Genomic DNA, 15,814 nt, shown 5'->3' with positions numbered 1-15,814 from the left:
GGAGAAAGGGGAAGATATATCCAACTGAATGCAGAGTTCCAGAGAATAGCAAGGAGAGACAAGAAGGCCTTCTTAAATGAACAATGCAAAGAAATCGAGGAAAACAACAGAATGGGAAAGACTAGAGATCTCTTCAAGAAAATTGGAGATCTCAAGGGAACGTTTTGTGCAAAGATGGGCATGATAAAGGACAAAGAAGGCAGGGACCTAACAGAAGCAGATGAGATTAAGAAGAGGTGGCAAGAATACACAGAAGAACTATACAGGAAAGATCTGAATGTCCCTGATAGCCATGATAGTGCAGTCACTGAACTTGAGCCGGACATCCTAGAGAGTGAAGTCTAGTGGGCCTTAGGAAGCATTAGTAACAACAAAGCTAGCGGAGATGACAGTATTCCAGCCGAGCTATTTAAAATCCTAAAAGATGATGCTGTTAAAGTGCTGCGCTCAATATGCCAACAAATCTGGAACACTCAACAGTGGCCACAAGACTGGAAAAGGTCAGTTTACATTCCAATTCCAAAGAAGGGCAGCGCCAAAGAGTGTTCAAAGTACCGCACAATTGCGCTCATTTCACATGCCAGCAAGGTGATGCTCAAAATCCTACAAGCTAGGCTTCAGCAGTATGCGAACCGAGAACTACCGGAAGAACAAGCTGGGTTTCGAAGAGGCAGAGGAACTAGAGAACAAATCGCCAACGTTCGCTGGATCATGGAGAAAGCAAGAGAATTCCAGAAAAACGTCCATTTCTGCTTCATTGACATGGAACAACCGAGTAGTTCAAAATTGGGAAAGGAATATGACAAGGCTGAATATTGTCACCCTGCTTATTTAACTTATATGCAGAGTACATCATGAGAAATGCCGGGTTGGATGAATCACAGGTCGGAATTAAGATTGCCGGGAGAATTATCAACAACCTCCGATATGCAGACGATACCACCCTAATGGCAGAAAGCGAAGGGGATCTAAAGAGCCTCTTGTTGAGGGTGAAAAAGGAGAGTGCAAAAGCTGGTTTGAAACGCAACATTAAAAAAACTAAGATCATGGCATCTGGCCCCATCACTTCCTGGCATATAGAAGGGGAAGAAATGGAAGCAGTGACAGATTTTACTTTCTTGGGCTCCAAGATCACCGCAGACGGTGACTGTAGCCATGACATTAAAAGACGCTTGCTCCTTGGGAGGAAAGCTATGGCAAACCTAGACAGCACAGTAAGAAGCAGAGACATCACCTTGCCGACAAAGGTCCGTCTAATCAAAGCTATGGTTTTCCCAGTAGTAATGTATGTCTGTGAGAGCTGGACTATAAGGAAGGCTGAGCGCCGAAGAATTGATGCTTTCGAAGTGTGGTGCTGGAGAACACTCTTACGAGTCCCCTGGACTGCAAGGAGGGCAAATCAGTCCATCCTAAAGGAAATCAACCCTGAGTGCTCATTGGAAGGACAGATACTGAAGCTGAAGCTCAAATATTTTGGCCACCTAATGCGAAGAGAAAACTCTCTGGAAAAGACCCTGATGCTGGGAAAGACTGAAGGCAAAAGGAGAAGGGGTCGGCAGAGGATGAGATGGCTAGATAGCATCACGGATGCAATGAATATGAACTTGAGCACGCTCCGGGAGAGAGCGCAGGACAGGAAGGCCTGGCGTGCTATGGTCCATGGGGTCACGAAGAGTCAGACACGACTGAACGACTGAACAACAACAACATTTTCTAATCTGACAAGAGAAGAAAAAAGAGTGGGATGTATATTCAAAGGTATATTCCCAATTATGGATGCTGATAGATTTAGATCAGGGGTAGGGAACATGTTGGTGGACTGCAACTCCCATCAGCCCTAGCCAGCATAGTCAAGGGTGAGAGATGATGGGAATTGTAGTCCAATAACATCTGTTCCCCATCCCTGATTTAGATGCCCAGGGCCCATCCCTTATTTAGATGCTGGGGGGGGGGGCAGGTGGGTGGAAAGCCAAGGTGTAAAAATACTGAGCTTGGTACACTAATATTTACTTTTTTACAAATCCTCTTTTGGATCCCTGGATCATGAAAACAATTAATTTCCCATGTTAATACTTAAAAAAAAAAAAATTGCCTTATACTGCAAGTAAAAGGTTTGGTTTGGGTTTTTTTAATGTATCCTTGGGAATCTTAGGTCAAAGGTTGTTAGGAATATCGTGGTTTTGTCTGCAAGTTACAGGAAGGGGGCAGTTAGTTAGTTAATGCATGGGCATAGCTAGCCTTAGGGTCTCTATAATCTACAGTTTCCTGCCCCTCCTCTTCCTTCCTTCCTTCCTTCCTTCCTTCCTTCCTTCCTTCTGACCTTCTTCCATTGCTGGAAGCATATGGCCTGCTCTCATGCACTGTCTCTCTCCTGATGGTGTTATACAACATAAAATGATCCGAACAAACTTTGCTTGAAACCCTGCGCTGTACCTGCATAGGCATGCAAAAATACTTGTGAGTGAAGCTGTTTTCTTTCCTTTACTGAAGAAGAATGTGGTCTCTGTTTGTTAATCAAAGTTAGCCTGTGTGCATGTGGGACTGGTAAATGCCTATTCTGTTCTGTCTTTTGTTTTTCTCTGCTGCCTTTCTGACAAGATGCAGCAATACCAAATAATCTCATCAAAAGTGGCATTTGAACATTTTTGCCAAAAAAGCCAAATACAATTTCAATGAGATTTTGCCAGATTTCAAAATTTGTGCTAATTTTTGTATCAGCTTGTCAGAAATTCCCTAGGAAGACAGACCCAGTAAGAGCTGAAACCATCAGGGTGGTGACAATGATGGCAGGCAAGGTGATAAGTGAGGTCAGGCTTCAAGCAAATTGGCTTGCAAAAATTAAAATTTACTTTTCAGTTTACAATAATTTACAAATGGACATATATCAACATTCTCCATTTTAGTCCTGGATTTGACAAGTTGCTTAAATGTTACTGATGTAACATTTTGAATGCACAAGATTTAGGATCCAGCTTTCAGAAATGTTTTTAAAGTTTTTATGTTTCCAAATTTCACGCTTCAGCTTTTGAAAAATCTACTGACTTTGACTGACATTGTTGTGCTTGGCTATCTTACTGTGTATCCTTCCTGTTCCTCCTTGCTTGTTTGTTCAACCCAGAGAGACTGCCAATTTGGCAAGGAAACATGTGCCTTGGAGAAAATAGCTCAACATCCGTTGAATCGGGGACCCTCTTTCTGCCCAAGGGCTTAAATTCCATTTCAGAGAAATTCTCGGGGACCTCATTCCAGGGGTGGGTGGGGCCAAGGGCAATAGGGGTGTGGCCAAAGGCAAAGGGCAGAGCCAAAATACTCTAGCATATTTTATCTTAAAGCTGTTCCTCCCAGTCACTAAGCCTTAGGAGAGGCATTTCAACCTTTTAGAATGGGGAAAAAACTGTACAAAAGCGAAGAAGCCACTAAACAGTTGGTGCCTGGGGGAAAGTGGGTGGGGCCAGGGAAGGAGCATGGCTATCTGGGGAACCGGATAGTTGGAGGGCTGGATTGGTACCCCAGGAGGGCTGAATTTGGTCCCTGGGCCTGAGTCTCTGCCCCCCTACTTTGGATGTATCTTCTGTTTTGGTCTTGGAATCCAACATGGAAGGAAAGGGGAGGTGCAGGTGAGAAAATGCATTGGACAGTCAAATTTAACAAGGAAAAGTGCCATTCCTACCTGATCCATCATACCACCTTCCCTGATGAGCCTCACCCTGGCTAAAGTGTTGATCTGGAGGGTGTATCGCAAGTGAGGAATCAGGAGCTGCAGAGTGGGGAGAAAGTCCATTAAATCCTTAAACCCTTGGTGTGGAGGAGAGTCAAGTGTCACTCAGCTCAATCTCCAACCCAGACTCTGGAGATCCAGTGATTCTTACAGCCCATTCCAGGCCTGCCTGCACAGCTGGACATGGCTGACCAGGGACAGATCGTGGTCTGCCAGGTGCCCAGTAAACCCTGCTTTTTCAGTCCCAAGGCAGGCAGCAAATCAGGGATGACTGCGAGGCATCTGACAGGCCACGAAACATGAATGGGTGGGCTGTGCTTAATTCACCAAGCCTCTGCAGACCGCATGGGCAACCTTCCCAGGCCGGATTAGGCTCATGGGCTGGAAGTTGCCCACCCATGTTCTATAGCATCCGAGATCCTTTGGCAGGACAGGCGTCCTCTGCTTTTTTTCCCTGAACTGCCCCCACCCCAAGGCTTACTCTCTTTAATTCTGAAAGGCTGTCAACAAACATGGTGGCATGGTGGGTTCAGCCCTCTTGAATGGAACTGTGCCTGTGTGGCATCTCCCTCCCCACCCATGTAGCACTTTCCAAGATGGAGGTACTCATGTTTGCCTTTGGATGCATCCAGGAATGGCAGGAGGGGGAATCTATAAATTTATCCTGCCCTTTTCTTATTTACTTCCTTCCCTCCCCCCTCCCTCCCCCTTCCACCAAAAAATGGTGCTCAAGGCAACTAACAATAAAATCCAGATTAAAAAACAAGATCTTGATTAAAATGTAACATAAAAAAAAAACTGAAACCACAACAATAAAAGAAATAAACAGCACCAGCCAAGCCATTAAGCCCCACTTTGCTTGCCCCCTCAGCGATTTCTCTTGCTGGCTCTCCCAGACTTTACTTTTGCTTTCTTTTCGATCGTGTTTATTGTTTTATATTGTATTTTAACGTTGCATTTGTTTTGTGAGCCGCCCAGAGAACTTGTGTTCTTGGGCAGCAATATAAATAGGTTCAATCAGTAAAATCAGTAATAGTGGCTGAGTACCGGAGTATGACCCTTCCCAGTCAGTTGAGGCCCCAGACAGGATGTTCTCGCCCCCGCCACCCTCCCTGTGGTTGCTGTACCTTGAAGAGCGGGTGGCACATGGGCAGATGCCGCAGAGTGGCCATGGCAAAGACCTCAGCCATCAGGTGTGTCCGGAGGAGGTGGGAGATGTTCTGGTGGACCTGGAAGTCGGCGTTCCGCACCCACATTTTAGCCAGGGTCCAGTCCCACACGGGGTCGCTGGGAAGGAAGATGGGGCTCTCGGGGCCTGGGGTTTGGCTGAGCTGAGAGGAAGGAGAGATGCTTATGGCTGGAAGGGGTGGGCCGGTGGGGGGAAGGGGACAGACAGGGCTGGCCCAAGACATTTCACTGCCTGAGGCAAAGAACAAGGTAGCAGTCCCTCCTGTTCCATGTACAAAAGCCGACTGGACGGGCAATGGAATCTTTCTTCAACATTGACAATGGAACCAGCATCCTCCACCACACCGAAGGCACAAAGCCTTGCAGGGGGTGCACGGCAGGCCACATGGCCCATTGTTCTCTCCTCTCGCATCCTGCTACTGCCTCCCAGTATATACTGCCTGAGGCAACTGCTTCACTCAGCCTAATGGTAGGGCTGGCCTGGGAACAGAACACCAGGAGGCAGGTTGAAATGCCCAAGGGGCGTTAGCTGAGCAGGCTGGCAACCGAATGGATTTGTTATATAGTCCTTTGGGGCTACTAATTGCTTTGCCGGGGGTCATCTGTGGTGGTGGGCCAAGTCTCTCCACTGCCCATAGCCTCACATATGGAGGAGATTGAGGGCTGGATCCAACCCTTGCACGAGCGGAAGTCCGCTTGCCTATGGGGCGTCCGCCTGTACAGTGGGACTTCCCTGTCCCCTCCTCCCCACTGGAGTCCCTATCTGCACCCCAAATCTGCTCTGGAGAGTCCCAAATTCTCAGTAGCAGATGTGTGGGGGAGGGGCGGGGGGTGCACGGGGAGAAAGGGAAATCCATTCCGCCAGTGGCTCCCTTCCGTTGGCGGAATGACATCACTGGATCAACCCTGAAGGAGAAAGAAGGGCGGTTGGGAGACATGTGCTCCCCCTCCTCGTGAATGTCTTCCTCCCTCCCTCTTACTTGTGCTGCAAGATTGGCAGCAGGGGGAGCCAGTTTGGCCTGAGGATGCCGGTCGCCAACGTCTAACATAAAACGACTGAAGAGAAGTAATGGAATAATACATGTGGACAGGCTCTTTCGAGGCTTAGAAGCCAGAAGAGACCCTCACGCTAGCGACACTGATAGCTTTTAGGGAGGGGCCGTAGCTCCATGGTCGAGCCCCTGCTCTGCATGCAGAAGGTCCCGGGTTCGATCCCCGGCTTCTCCAGGTAGGGCTAGAAAAGAATCCTGCCTGAAACCACAGAGAGCTGCTGCAAGTCCGTGCCGGTAATACTGGGCTAGATAGACCCAGGGTCTGACTCAGTATAAGGCAGCTTCCTACGTAAAGAGAGAGACTGGTGGTTTGCAACATCGGTCCCCACATTTCTCAAGATTCAAGGAACTGACCATTTCCAATAGACCAGATTGGATGGATGTTGACTTATCTTCTTGTTTACCTGGATCGCTATGGGAACAAGATCCCCGGTAGGTGTCTGGTAGAGGAGGCAGAGGGGGGCTGTCATGTACTGGGGCTGTCCATTGATCGTGTTGGTTGGGATGTCCTGTAGGATCTTATAGTCCACAATGAAGATGTTCCCATCCTTTAAGCACCAGAAAGAAAGAATTAGGGCCGTGATGGGAAAAGGAGTCACCCTGGAGTATGTGGATATAGTCTGTACCTTGGATAGGGGAGGTTTCTCCAGCTGCTGAGATGTAGCTACCTCCGGGGTGGGATGTTTAGGAAGGCTCCCTTATCCCGTGGAGATATGCCATTGGGGAAAGTAAGGGGCAACCCACCCCTCTCCAAGTCACCTGCACTTCCTCCTGGAGCGTGGCAGATTTCCCAAGGGATCCAGCTACCATCTCCTGGGTCACGGGGAAGTTGGACGGGATCTCAGTACATTTCTCGATCACCATGGGGTTGACACCATTTAGATACTGGTAGCCGAAGAAAGCATCTTCTTGCCAGTGGTCAGCAACATATTCTAGAGATGTAGAAATGGTCATGGTCAGTTTTGGAAACCTGGAGATGCGAGGGATGGGGTGTGTGTGTGTGTCTGTCTTAGAGGAGGGAAAAGACCAGTAACAGAGAAAGCCAGGGTCCCAGACTCTTGGGTCCAAACTACTCCTCTTTGGACCAGAGTGTGGTCTGGCAGAATTATGGACCCAGGACTCCTGGGTTCAATTCGGAGTTTGGGTAGGGATGAGAGGTCTGGTGGTCAGCTACTGGGGTCGAAGGCCTGGCTACAGAACTGGGGCCCTGGGAAGCAGCAAACTCTCTAGGGTCCCCAACATGATCACCATGGACACCCATGTGCCCGACAGGCACCTCTCTTCGTGCCCGCAAGGCTCCCTGCCCCTCCTGATTTTTTTTTGTTTCTTCAGATTTTTAAAAATGAATTATTCTTTTAACTAGGACACTCGCAGACATTTGTGAGAGCATCCGCGACACTGTCTCAAATTTCCAAATGCGCCCACCGACCCAAAATGGTTGGCCCCCCCGGTATTTGGCAGAACCCAGTCATCTCCTCAGTTCTGCCCAGAAGCCTTCTGAGGAATGGTCTGGCTGCTCTGTCCATTTTGCAAGGCTCCTCTATCTTTTCCAGTGATATGACAGGCGGAAATGTGAGAGCTGAAGCTTTTCTCCATGTCAGGGAAAGCCACATTGGTTGAATTTGTGCCTGTCACTGCACTGTTAAAAGCCACAACTGCCTGGCCATAAAATAAAACAAAATGTAGCATCTCTATCCTGGACCAAGGGCACGGTCCTATGCATGTTTAGACAGAAAAAAGGCCTACAACTCCCAGCAATCCCCAGCCAGCATAGCTGCCTGGGGAATGCTGGGAGTTGTAGGCCTTTTTTCTATCTAAACATGCATAGGATTGCACGCTTAAGTGTTTTGTTTTTTGACATGATTATTCTGTATTTTCTATTTTCATCATGCACATGAGAAGGGGCGCCCACCCGAAACAGGCGTCTTATTGAACCAGAAAATTTTGCGGATGTCTTCTAGGTTCTTCCAGGAATGTTGGCACTTCATGAATCCCTTTAACTTCAGCTCCAGCGCCCTAAGGACAAAAAGGAAACTGGGTGAGAAAATCAGTGTCAGCCCAGGATGTGAACTGCGGGGGATGCCGGGGGAGGGGTCCTTAAAAATTCAAATGAGTTTGGATTTCTATGAATCGGATCTGTGGATTCCACAACGGGCCCGCTTTTTCCAAGTCGCATGGATTCTGCGGTCTTGTGGACCAGTTCTTTACTTGGGGGGCAGGGGATGTGCACAAATTCACACTTGGACTAATGTGCATTAGTGTCGATGTGCATTTGCATCAGTGCATATTAGCGCAAGTCCACACTTGTGCTAATGTGCACTTGTGCAAGTGGAACGAAACTGTTGTACATCCCTACCCCCCACGCCCGGTTCCGTCAACGAGCAGATGCCGTAATGAGAGGTGCTTGACAATTCACAAAACACAGATGGAATGGTTTTAATGAAATCCATACATCCCTATCTAAGGCTGATTCAGGTTATAACTGAGCCAGGGCGGGTAGCTGCTTCCTAGGAATGTGATTTGCCTCTATCACTGCAATTCTATATCATATATTGTAGCAATCCAATTTGGCTTTGGATTGCTAATTCCCACACTGTTTTGCTGGCTGAACTGGAAACGTCCTTATAGATCAGGGGTGGACACCTTGCACTCCACCCTGGCCTTTTTAGAGGCCTCCACTGCCTCCTGCCACTGCTGTTGAATGTGCTGTGGCAGTGGTGGCAGAAAAGTGGCAATTTGGCTTTGGCTGGGGGATGCCGGGAGTCCGACACATCTGGAGGGCAACAGGTTGGGGAACACTGGAGAAGACGGACAGACAGACAGACAGAAGAAAGAAGATCTTTGCAGCCACATGATGGTTCTCCTTATGGTCCTCTGAAGTCTTCAGAACTCACGTGAGGTTTGAACGCAGCACGAAGTTGCTGAGCTTGGTGAAGGAGAACTTAATGTTGGTGTCCATCTCCTCAGGGCTTTCCACAGCCAGGCACCGAGGCATTCCCGGAGCAAATACAACCCACCTGGTTTGAGAAATTAGACGGTGCTGGACGCTTTCCTATTATCAACCCCCAACAGAACTCACTCGTCCTCACTGAGGGGTGAACCTGCGCCTGCGTTGTGCTGCTTCTGGCTCCCATGATGTGTCTCCCTTTTAAAATTATTTCAGATTACTGTTCTTGCTGCTTTACATTCTTTTAATTTTGTCTGCTTTGTTTTTTATCACTGGTTTTACTGTATTTGCTTTTACTCTGACTGCTGCCCTGTCCCTGAGAGCTTCAGCCATAAGGGGACTCACGGGGTTGTATCAGATGTTAGTGGACCCCTCGAAATGAATGGGGCTTGAGTTAGACTAACATTGGATACAACTCATGAACTGAACGAGTAAATGTCCCTCCATACAAATAATGATAATAATAGCAACTGGGACAGCTGCAACAAAACATTGTGGTCCTGCACACTTCTGCTCAGTGTTCTGGTCAGCCACCCATGCCCTCTTCTGGGAAACTCCATTCCCTTTCCTTTCTCCCCTTTCCCATTCCCTCACCAACAGACACTCAGCATTCCATGACAATTAAGCAGGCTCAATCCTCAGTGAGGTTTTGGGGAGGCTTTCCTCCCCCACTTAGGTTATTTCCCCCTAATTATTTTTTCTACTTCTGCAAACTCTGGGGTATATCTCCCTCTTGTGCATGGGTGATACTCTTGTGGCTACATAAGCAAAGGCAGTCACCGCCCAATGATAATCCCTGCACACAGAGAACTAGCATGTCAGGAAAAAGAAAGAGGCCAGGCTAGAACCTTCTGCTTGACACGCTAGTTTTATATGTGCAGGATTTCCCCTATGCCCTGTAGTGGAAGTGTTCCATGTGAAAATATTTCTTTCTCACGTTGAATCATGAAAGCTCTTACTTGCAGCTGGAAGTAATACAGCCCAGACACAGAGAGGGCGTCTCTCTGGGGGTGAGAACTAGTTGCTGACCAGTGTTAAGGTAATATGTTTAGGGAGCAATCCTATGCATGTTTAGATGGAAAAAAGTTGTACAATTCCCAGCATAGGATGTTTTTCTGTCTAAACATGCATAGGATTGCACCTTTAAAGTATTATTACCCTTACAAAATTCACTCTTGGTTTTGTTTTTGAAACCCCTTAAATCTTACCACATCTGCCATTCCAAATGCTGTCAAAGAGAAGTGAAACTGGAAGCCTATAAAATGGAATGTTATTTATCATGTTCTGAAATGATCAGGCAAAGGAAAATGTACTTCCATATTCTTTATTTAGCATGATCTGAGTATACGCTACGTATATTTGTAATATATGTTATATATTTATGTTAAGCATTTTATATTTCCTATGTAAGATTTTTTTTAAAGAATTAAAAAATTAAAATTAAATGGAATTTGGCAAGCAGATTTAACTTGGCCGTGTTCGCTAGAGAATATTTACTCAGGACAAAGTATGCAGCTCATTTGAAAACCTGCCAAAAAAGAAGACTCTTGCGTCAGAAGGCAAGGAAAGAAAGCTGGAGGAAGGCAAGGGTGTGTGAATACTTCCGATTAGAGTCCCTCACCTGTAAGCGTCCTGCCTCACCTTCACCTCCTCCTTCCGGTGATGCAGAAGCAATGGAGTATTGGCATCATCACAGGCCAGCTTGCCTGGAAGGAGAGAGGTGAGAGAAAATGGTTGGTGGCTTTTCAAGTTTGTATTCAAAATGTCCAGTGGTACCATCAGGGCAGGACTATGGGGCAAACACAGCAGGGTCGGCTTACCACGTTTTGAAGGAAGTGAAATAATACATGTTAAAGCTGGGGTGCAGAGCCTCAAATCTGGGGCCAAATTTGGCCCTCCTGGGGTCCCTCTTCCTCAACTACCGATTGTTTGGTGGCTTCCTGGCTTTTGTGCAGTTTTCCCCTTCCCCATTTTAAAACATTGAAATGCCTCTCCTGAGGCTGAGTTGCAGGCGGTAAGAGCTTGAAGCTAAAATGTGCTGGCATCTTTGGCCCCACCCCTTTTGCCCTTGGCCCCGCACAACACTGGACTGCAGCCCCCGAAGGTTTCTCCAGCATGGAATTAGGCCCTCGGGCTGAGAGAGGTTCAACACCCCTGATTTAAAGAGCCCCCTTCCCCCACCTCCATTAAGTCTGGAGTCTAAAATTACCTCACTGCACCCCTGCAAATAAAATCATTCTGCCCAACAGGGCTAGCTTCAGGTCTGAGGGGCAAATGCTCTCTGGTGGACTCCCTCATCCACTGGTTGTCTCTGCTGGGCTTACGCGTTTGCGGTGGGCAGTGGCGGCATAGCTGTAGTGCTCTGAGCAGAGCCAGGTGGCTGGATCAAGCCACCATTTTAATTTCCCATAATACCCCCTACATAGCATTGCTCTGGAGCATTGTGGGAAATTAAATGGTACCTAGATCCAGCCACTTGGTGTCAAGGACTCCTTGGAGGCCTCTCTCAGTCTAATCCAGTAGCCAAGTCCAGACACAGACAAAGGGATTCCTTTCAAAGCTTTATTCTTCTTTTACAACTTAACAACTCTACAGGTAGCAACTAGATCTGAGCAGCAGAGTACCTATGCCCGAAGTTGAAACAGTTGGTCCCCGTTTGAAAGGGAATTACTGGCAGACCCCTGAACTTAAGGACTAGGGACAGTCCCTCCCCTTTTCCCTTGGATCCTCGGGGCGCAGCCTTTGTTTGCACGCCAACCGGGCACTGCGCCTCCTTTCCGCGCCCTCCATCTGGCGCCGCTCTCTGCGTCTGTGTTGCGCATCCACCAAGTCTGCTATCTCTGCTCGGTCACTCCCTGGACTGCTTTCTAATCTAGGAATGCTGGTGGGAGGAATCTCCGTCAGCTGTGGGCCCTGGGAAAGAGGAGCGCGCTCCTCTCCCAGGAGCGACTGCTCTTCCTCAGAATCAGAACTACTCTGGGATTCTATGGGCTCAGTGTCCACCCTGACACTTGGCACTGCTCGAGGCGCTGGTCCAACAAACAATGTAAAAGGGAGGGCAGGGCAGGCATCAGTGGATCCCTATTGGGGCACCGGTCCCCTGGCTACCGCCCAAGGATACTTGGTATTGACCCGCCCATCAAGACACCCCCTCAACCCCCCCCCCACCCATACGCACAAGCAAAAGGCTTACAGGCAAAAGAAATTTGGTCCCTTGGAAATGTTTGTCCTGTACCGCTATCTCTGTGGGGAGACTGGAGGTCAGTGCCGCCTCCAGGGTTTTCAAGACCCTGTCAAGGCGCCCCCGCCCCCCCGCCGCCAAAGTAGAGCCGACTTCTGTGGCATTTTTGGTAGAAAGGTGGGGTACAAATCAAAGAAATAATCAGAAATAAGTAATGTATCAACATCAAACGACCAACACCGCTCACGGTACTCTGTGCCAGCTCCAGGTTTGGAGGGCCCTTGGACAGGACACCCTCAGTGCCCCCCCCCCGGTGAGTCCCCCTTCTCATCACCATTGTCACCAGCTGCTCTTGCTTGGCTTCCTCTTCCTCATCATGGCTCCCACTTGCTTGCTTGACAGGCAGGGAGCCAGGGAGCAAGCAGGCTGTGGCATCTGCTGGCGCTACTTGTCACCACCAGCGTTGTCTGGGCCAGAGTGAGAGGCAGGTGAACAAGCAGACTGCAGTGGTGAAGAGGAGGAGCAAGGCCAGGGGGCTCCGGCAGTGGGCCCCTGCTGGGGTGCGGGCCCTCGGCAGGTGCCCGACCAGGCCTGGCTCGACACTGGCCAGCCGTGCTGGCGGTGGGGATGTGGGCATCTCACCTGTCCCCTCCCTCAGCTCCAGGGTTCGGTAGCCCTCAATCCACTGGTAGCAGGGGAAGTGGTAGGTCTCTCCTTGCGGTGTTGTCAACTGGACATAGTTACAGTACCAGCTGTCCTCTGGGAAGAACTGGTAGGGTTCCTTGTGGAGACGGATCAACAAGACCGGGCCCAGCTCTCGGTCGCTGGACACCTTGTACTCATCTACCTGGAGAAAAAAAAAAGATCATCTCATTGCATTGCTGTGCTGGCAGAAAGCAGCCCGTGTGATCATGGAGCGTAAGCACCACTGAATATGGTGGGATTTCCTCCTGAGGAGACATGGATAGGTTTGCACTGTAAAATCCGGGACAAGCGCGCATCTCAGAGCTTACAACAATCGGATGCTAGTCCCAATTATTTTATTAATTGGGTGGAGGCTCTGATCAATAACTGACTACAATTTAGATAGTTTTAATCCTTCTGACTGGCTTATGTTGCCGTTATGGTTTTATGGCTTTTCGTTTATTATGTTCTTGGGTGTGTTGTTGCTGTTTTTGCATTTATATTTCAATTGTTTTGTTCCTTTTTTGGAAACCGCCTGGGAATATAATTGAAGGGTGGAATAAAAACACTAAAAATAAATCAGCAAATCCAACTTTGGTCTGTGGCTGCCCCACGGCTTTTCCTTCTTTGCTTAATCATGAAATGTGACCATGTGGTGGCAGATGTGGGCTTGACCACACTGGAAGCGAAGGAGCAGATTTATGTCGGAGACCTGCTCCTCAGGCAACAGGACCACCTTTCTCTTCCCCCCGCCCCAAACCCTGCAGATCCTCTCACCGCTCCTGGGATGAAGTCTTTCCCCATGTTGTTCAACTGCTGCTTGGGGGTCTCACCCCTTGAGCCCACCAGGGTGATGGAGATTGCATCAAAGGTTCCTGAGGCCCAAGACTTCCCGGTCGCCACTCGGACTTTGTAAGAAACTGCTGGAGTTGCTACACCACTGGATCTGGCTTGCTGGCTTCTCCAGAAGCCCTTTGCTGGATTCTTCAGATGCTAAAGATGAGACCAGAGGGACGTTCCAAGTGAGGCAGGAGAAACTTGCCCAACGGGATGTTTTCACTCGAAACCGAGAGGCAGCAAAAAGCCCCTAATATTGATGTGCTGGAGGATTTGTCCTTGGGGCTGTGTGTCAGACGTGACCCAGAGAATAACACCAAAGGGCAGAGAGTCGAAAGATGCAGGGCTAGGCAAAAGACATGTGAGGTGCCTAGGGTGGAAAATCCAAATGGCTTTTGCACGCTGATTAGTAGGGGGCAAAATCCACTGGCGGGAAGTTCTCTTGTACAATGCAAGAGGGTTGTGACATTTAGTCAGCTCTTGCAAAAGTTGCATGCATTATGTTTCAGAGAGACATGGTTGCCACAGCCTTCAGCAGAGGGAAATGAGATGGGAAGCAGGGCCATTCCACCAGCTTCATTTGACTCCCTCCTGAACTGTTCCCATCCCAGCCGGTTGTCATAAGAACTCAGTTATTTTAAGAACTGGTGCCAGAGTTTCTTGTATTCCTCTTCCCTCCCCCTCCCTTTTATGTCATGCCTTTTTTAGATTGTGAACCTGAGGGTAGTTGGGTAAGGCTCCCAGAACCTTTTGGCCGAAGAGACAAGTAAAATGCAATCGATCGATCAATCAATGGTGCCAGAAGATCTGGAGGCGAAGGCACTTACTATTCCTGTATCTGAGCTTCATGAAGCCAGGACTCTAGCTTTGACATTAGCAACTTACAATGCACACAAAGGTACAATTATAATAGGGATAGCAGAATCCAGAAATATAGACCTGGGAGGGGTCTTAGGGGTCATCTCGAAGTCCAGCCCCCTGTTCAGTGCAAGGTCTGCAATGCTTAAATACCTGCAGTCTTTTGGTCCCTGGCAGTTGATCTCTGAATCCAGGTTCTGAGCTTTTCCATCCAGATCAAGGGGGAAGAAGGAACTGCTGAAGGAGTTCAGGGCTGGGCTGCCAGCTCATCCAACCCTTCCGCTGGATCTATCTTTAAGCTCCTAATTCTAATTGAGCCCCCCTCCCATTCAGGAAAACCAGAAGAGTTACCTGCAGCTCATCCTGGAGATGGGTGGATTTTCTCAGAAAAGGGGTCCCCCGTCCCGGGAGCCCTGGGAAACTGGCTGCAATTGTAGAGTATTTGCGACTCATCGTGGGGTTGACTTGGTTCGGGCACCAGCTCCCAAAGAAAAATCCCTTTTTCCAGTGCTGGCCAACCAACACTGTGGAAACATTTTCTTTTTCAGAAAAACCCTCTTCAGCTTGGAAAGCATTTCCTGTTTCAAGAGAACACTGAGTGTATTGATTCAAGACTGGAAGGGGCAGACACTTTTGTCCTATCCACACCTTGCGTGGCAGGAAACCCAGGCTTGACTTAAGCGATCGATCACTTGACAGGAACCTGCAGTGGAGCCCTGATATTCTGACTCTGGATCCGTGTGATGCAAATATGTGGAAGGCACTTTACAGCTGCGTCCACACCAGAGCCCCTTAGGTGCTTCCTGAGGCTTTTCGGGAATGCTTGGAAGTGGAAAGAAACACAGTTCCCACACAGCATGTTATCTTTTGTTGTTGCAGCTTTCCCCAACTTGGCAGCCTCCAGACGTGTTGGACTACAGTACCTGTCATCCCATCCTGATGGGAGTTGTAATAGAACCCATCTGGAGACTGCCAGTTTAGGGAAGGCTGTGCTTGATTATTCAGCAATGTCTTTATCCGTGGCAAAGATTCTTCCATAACATTAACTCATAAGGAAGTCCCATTCAACAAAGGTCCATTCTGACATGAATTAAAAGTTTCCACTTGGCAGGTCCTCCTGCCTGTTTTATTTATTGTTTCCTGTTGATGGTGGCTGGGGGATTTGTGATGAATGGCTTCTTAATTGCCCTGTGAACAGCCTCTGTGAATTGCCTGGATGTCAGTTTCTCTTCCCATGGAGAATAGGATAGTCATGGGTAGAACAATCATACCCTTGGCAGTGGGAAGATCCAAAGGCAGAGGAACTGCCTTACCCAAAGCCCTGTCGGACTCAGGACAGAAAGGTGGGT

At 48.5% G+C, this 15,814-nt stretch overlaps 1 protein-coding gene across 1 annotated transcript in view; it reads right to left on the bottom strand.

Moving 5' to 3' along the window:
* The window catches only part of LOC146343104 (polyunsaturated fatty acid lipoxygenase ALOX15B-like), a 31,528-nt gene that overhangs the window by 10,132 nt on the left and 5,582 nt on the right, over positions 1-15,814 (bottom strand). The window contains exons 3-12 of the mRNA XM_084806662.1: positions 14,817-15,043; positions 13,548-13,763; positions 12,729-12,933; positions 10,527-10,611; positions 8,853-8,975; positions 7,871-7,974; positions 6,718-6,890; positions 6,363-6,506; positions 4,846-5,049; positions 3,671-3,757 (exon numbers count right to left, since the gene is read on the bottom strand). Of these exons, the coding sequence (XP_084662788.1) occupies positions 3,671-3,757; positions 4,846-5,049; positions 6,363-6,506; positions 6,718-6,890; positions 7,871-7,974; positions 8,853-8,975; positions 10,527-10,611; positions 12,729-12,933; positions 13,548-13,763; positions 14,817-15,043 (1,568 nt within the window). The remainder of the gene's footprint in view (positions 1-3,670; positions 3,758-4,845; positions 5,050-6,362; positions 6,507-6,717; positions 6,891-7,870; positions 7,975-8,852; positions 8,976-10,526; positions 10,612-12,728; positions 12,934-13,547; positions 13,764-14,816; positions 15,044-15,814) is intronic.

Source organism: Heloderma suspectum, chromosome 6 (genome assembly GCF_057233095.1).
Source record: "Heloderma suspectum isolate Gila_16-S chromosome 6, 16-S_ref, whole genome shotgun sequence".
In the NCBI taxonomy this organism is placed as follows: Eukaryota; Metazoa; Chordata; class Lepidosauria; order Squamata; family Helodermatidae; genus Heloderma; species Heloderma suspectum.
This window is presented reverse-complemented; position numbering and strand designations above follow the sequence as displayed.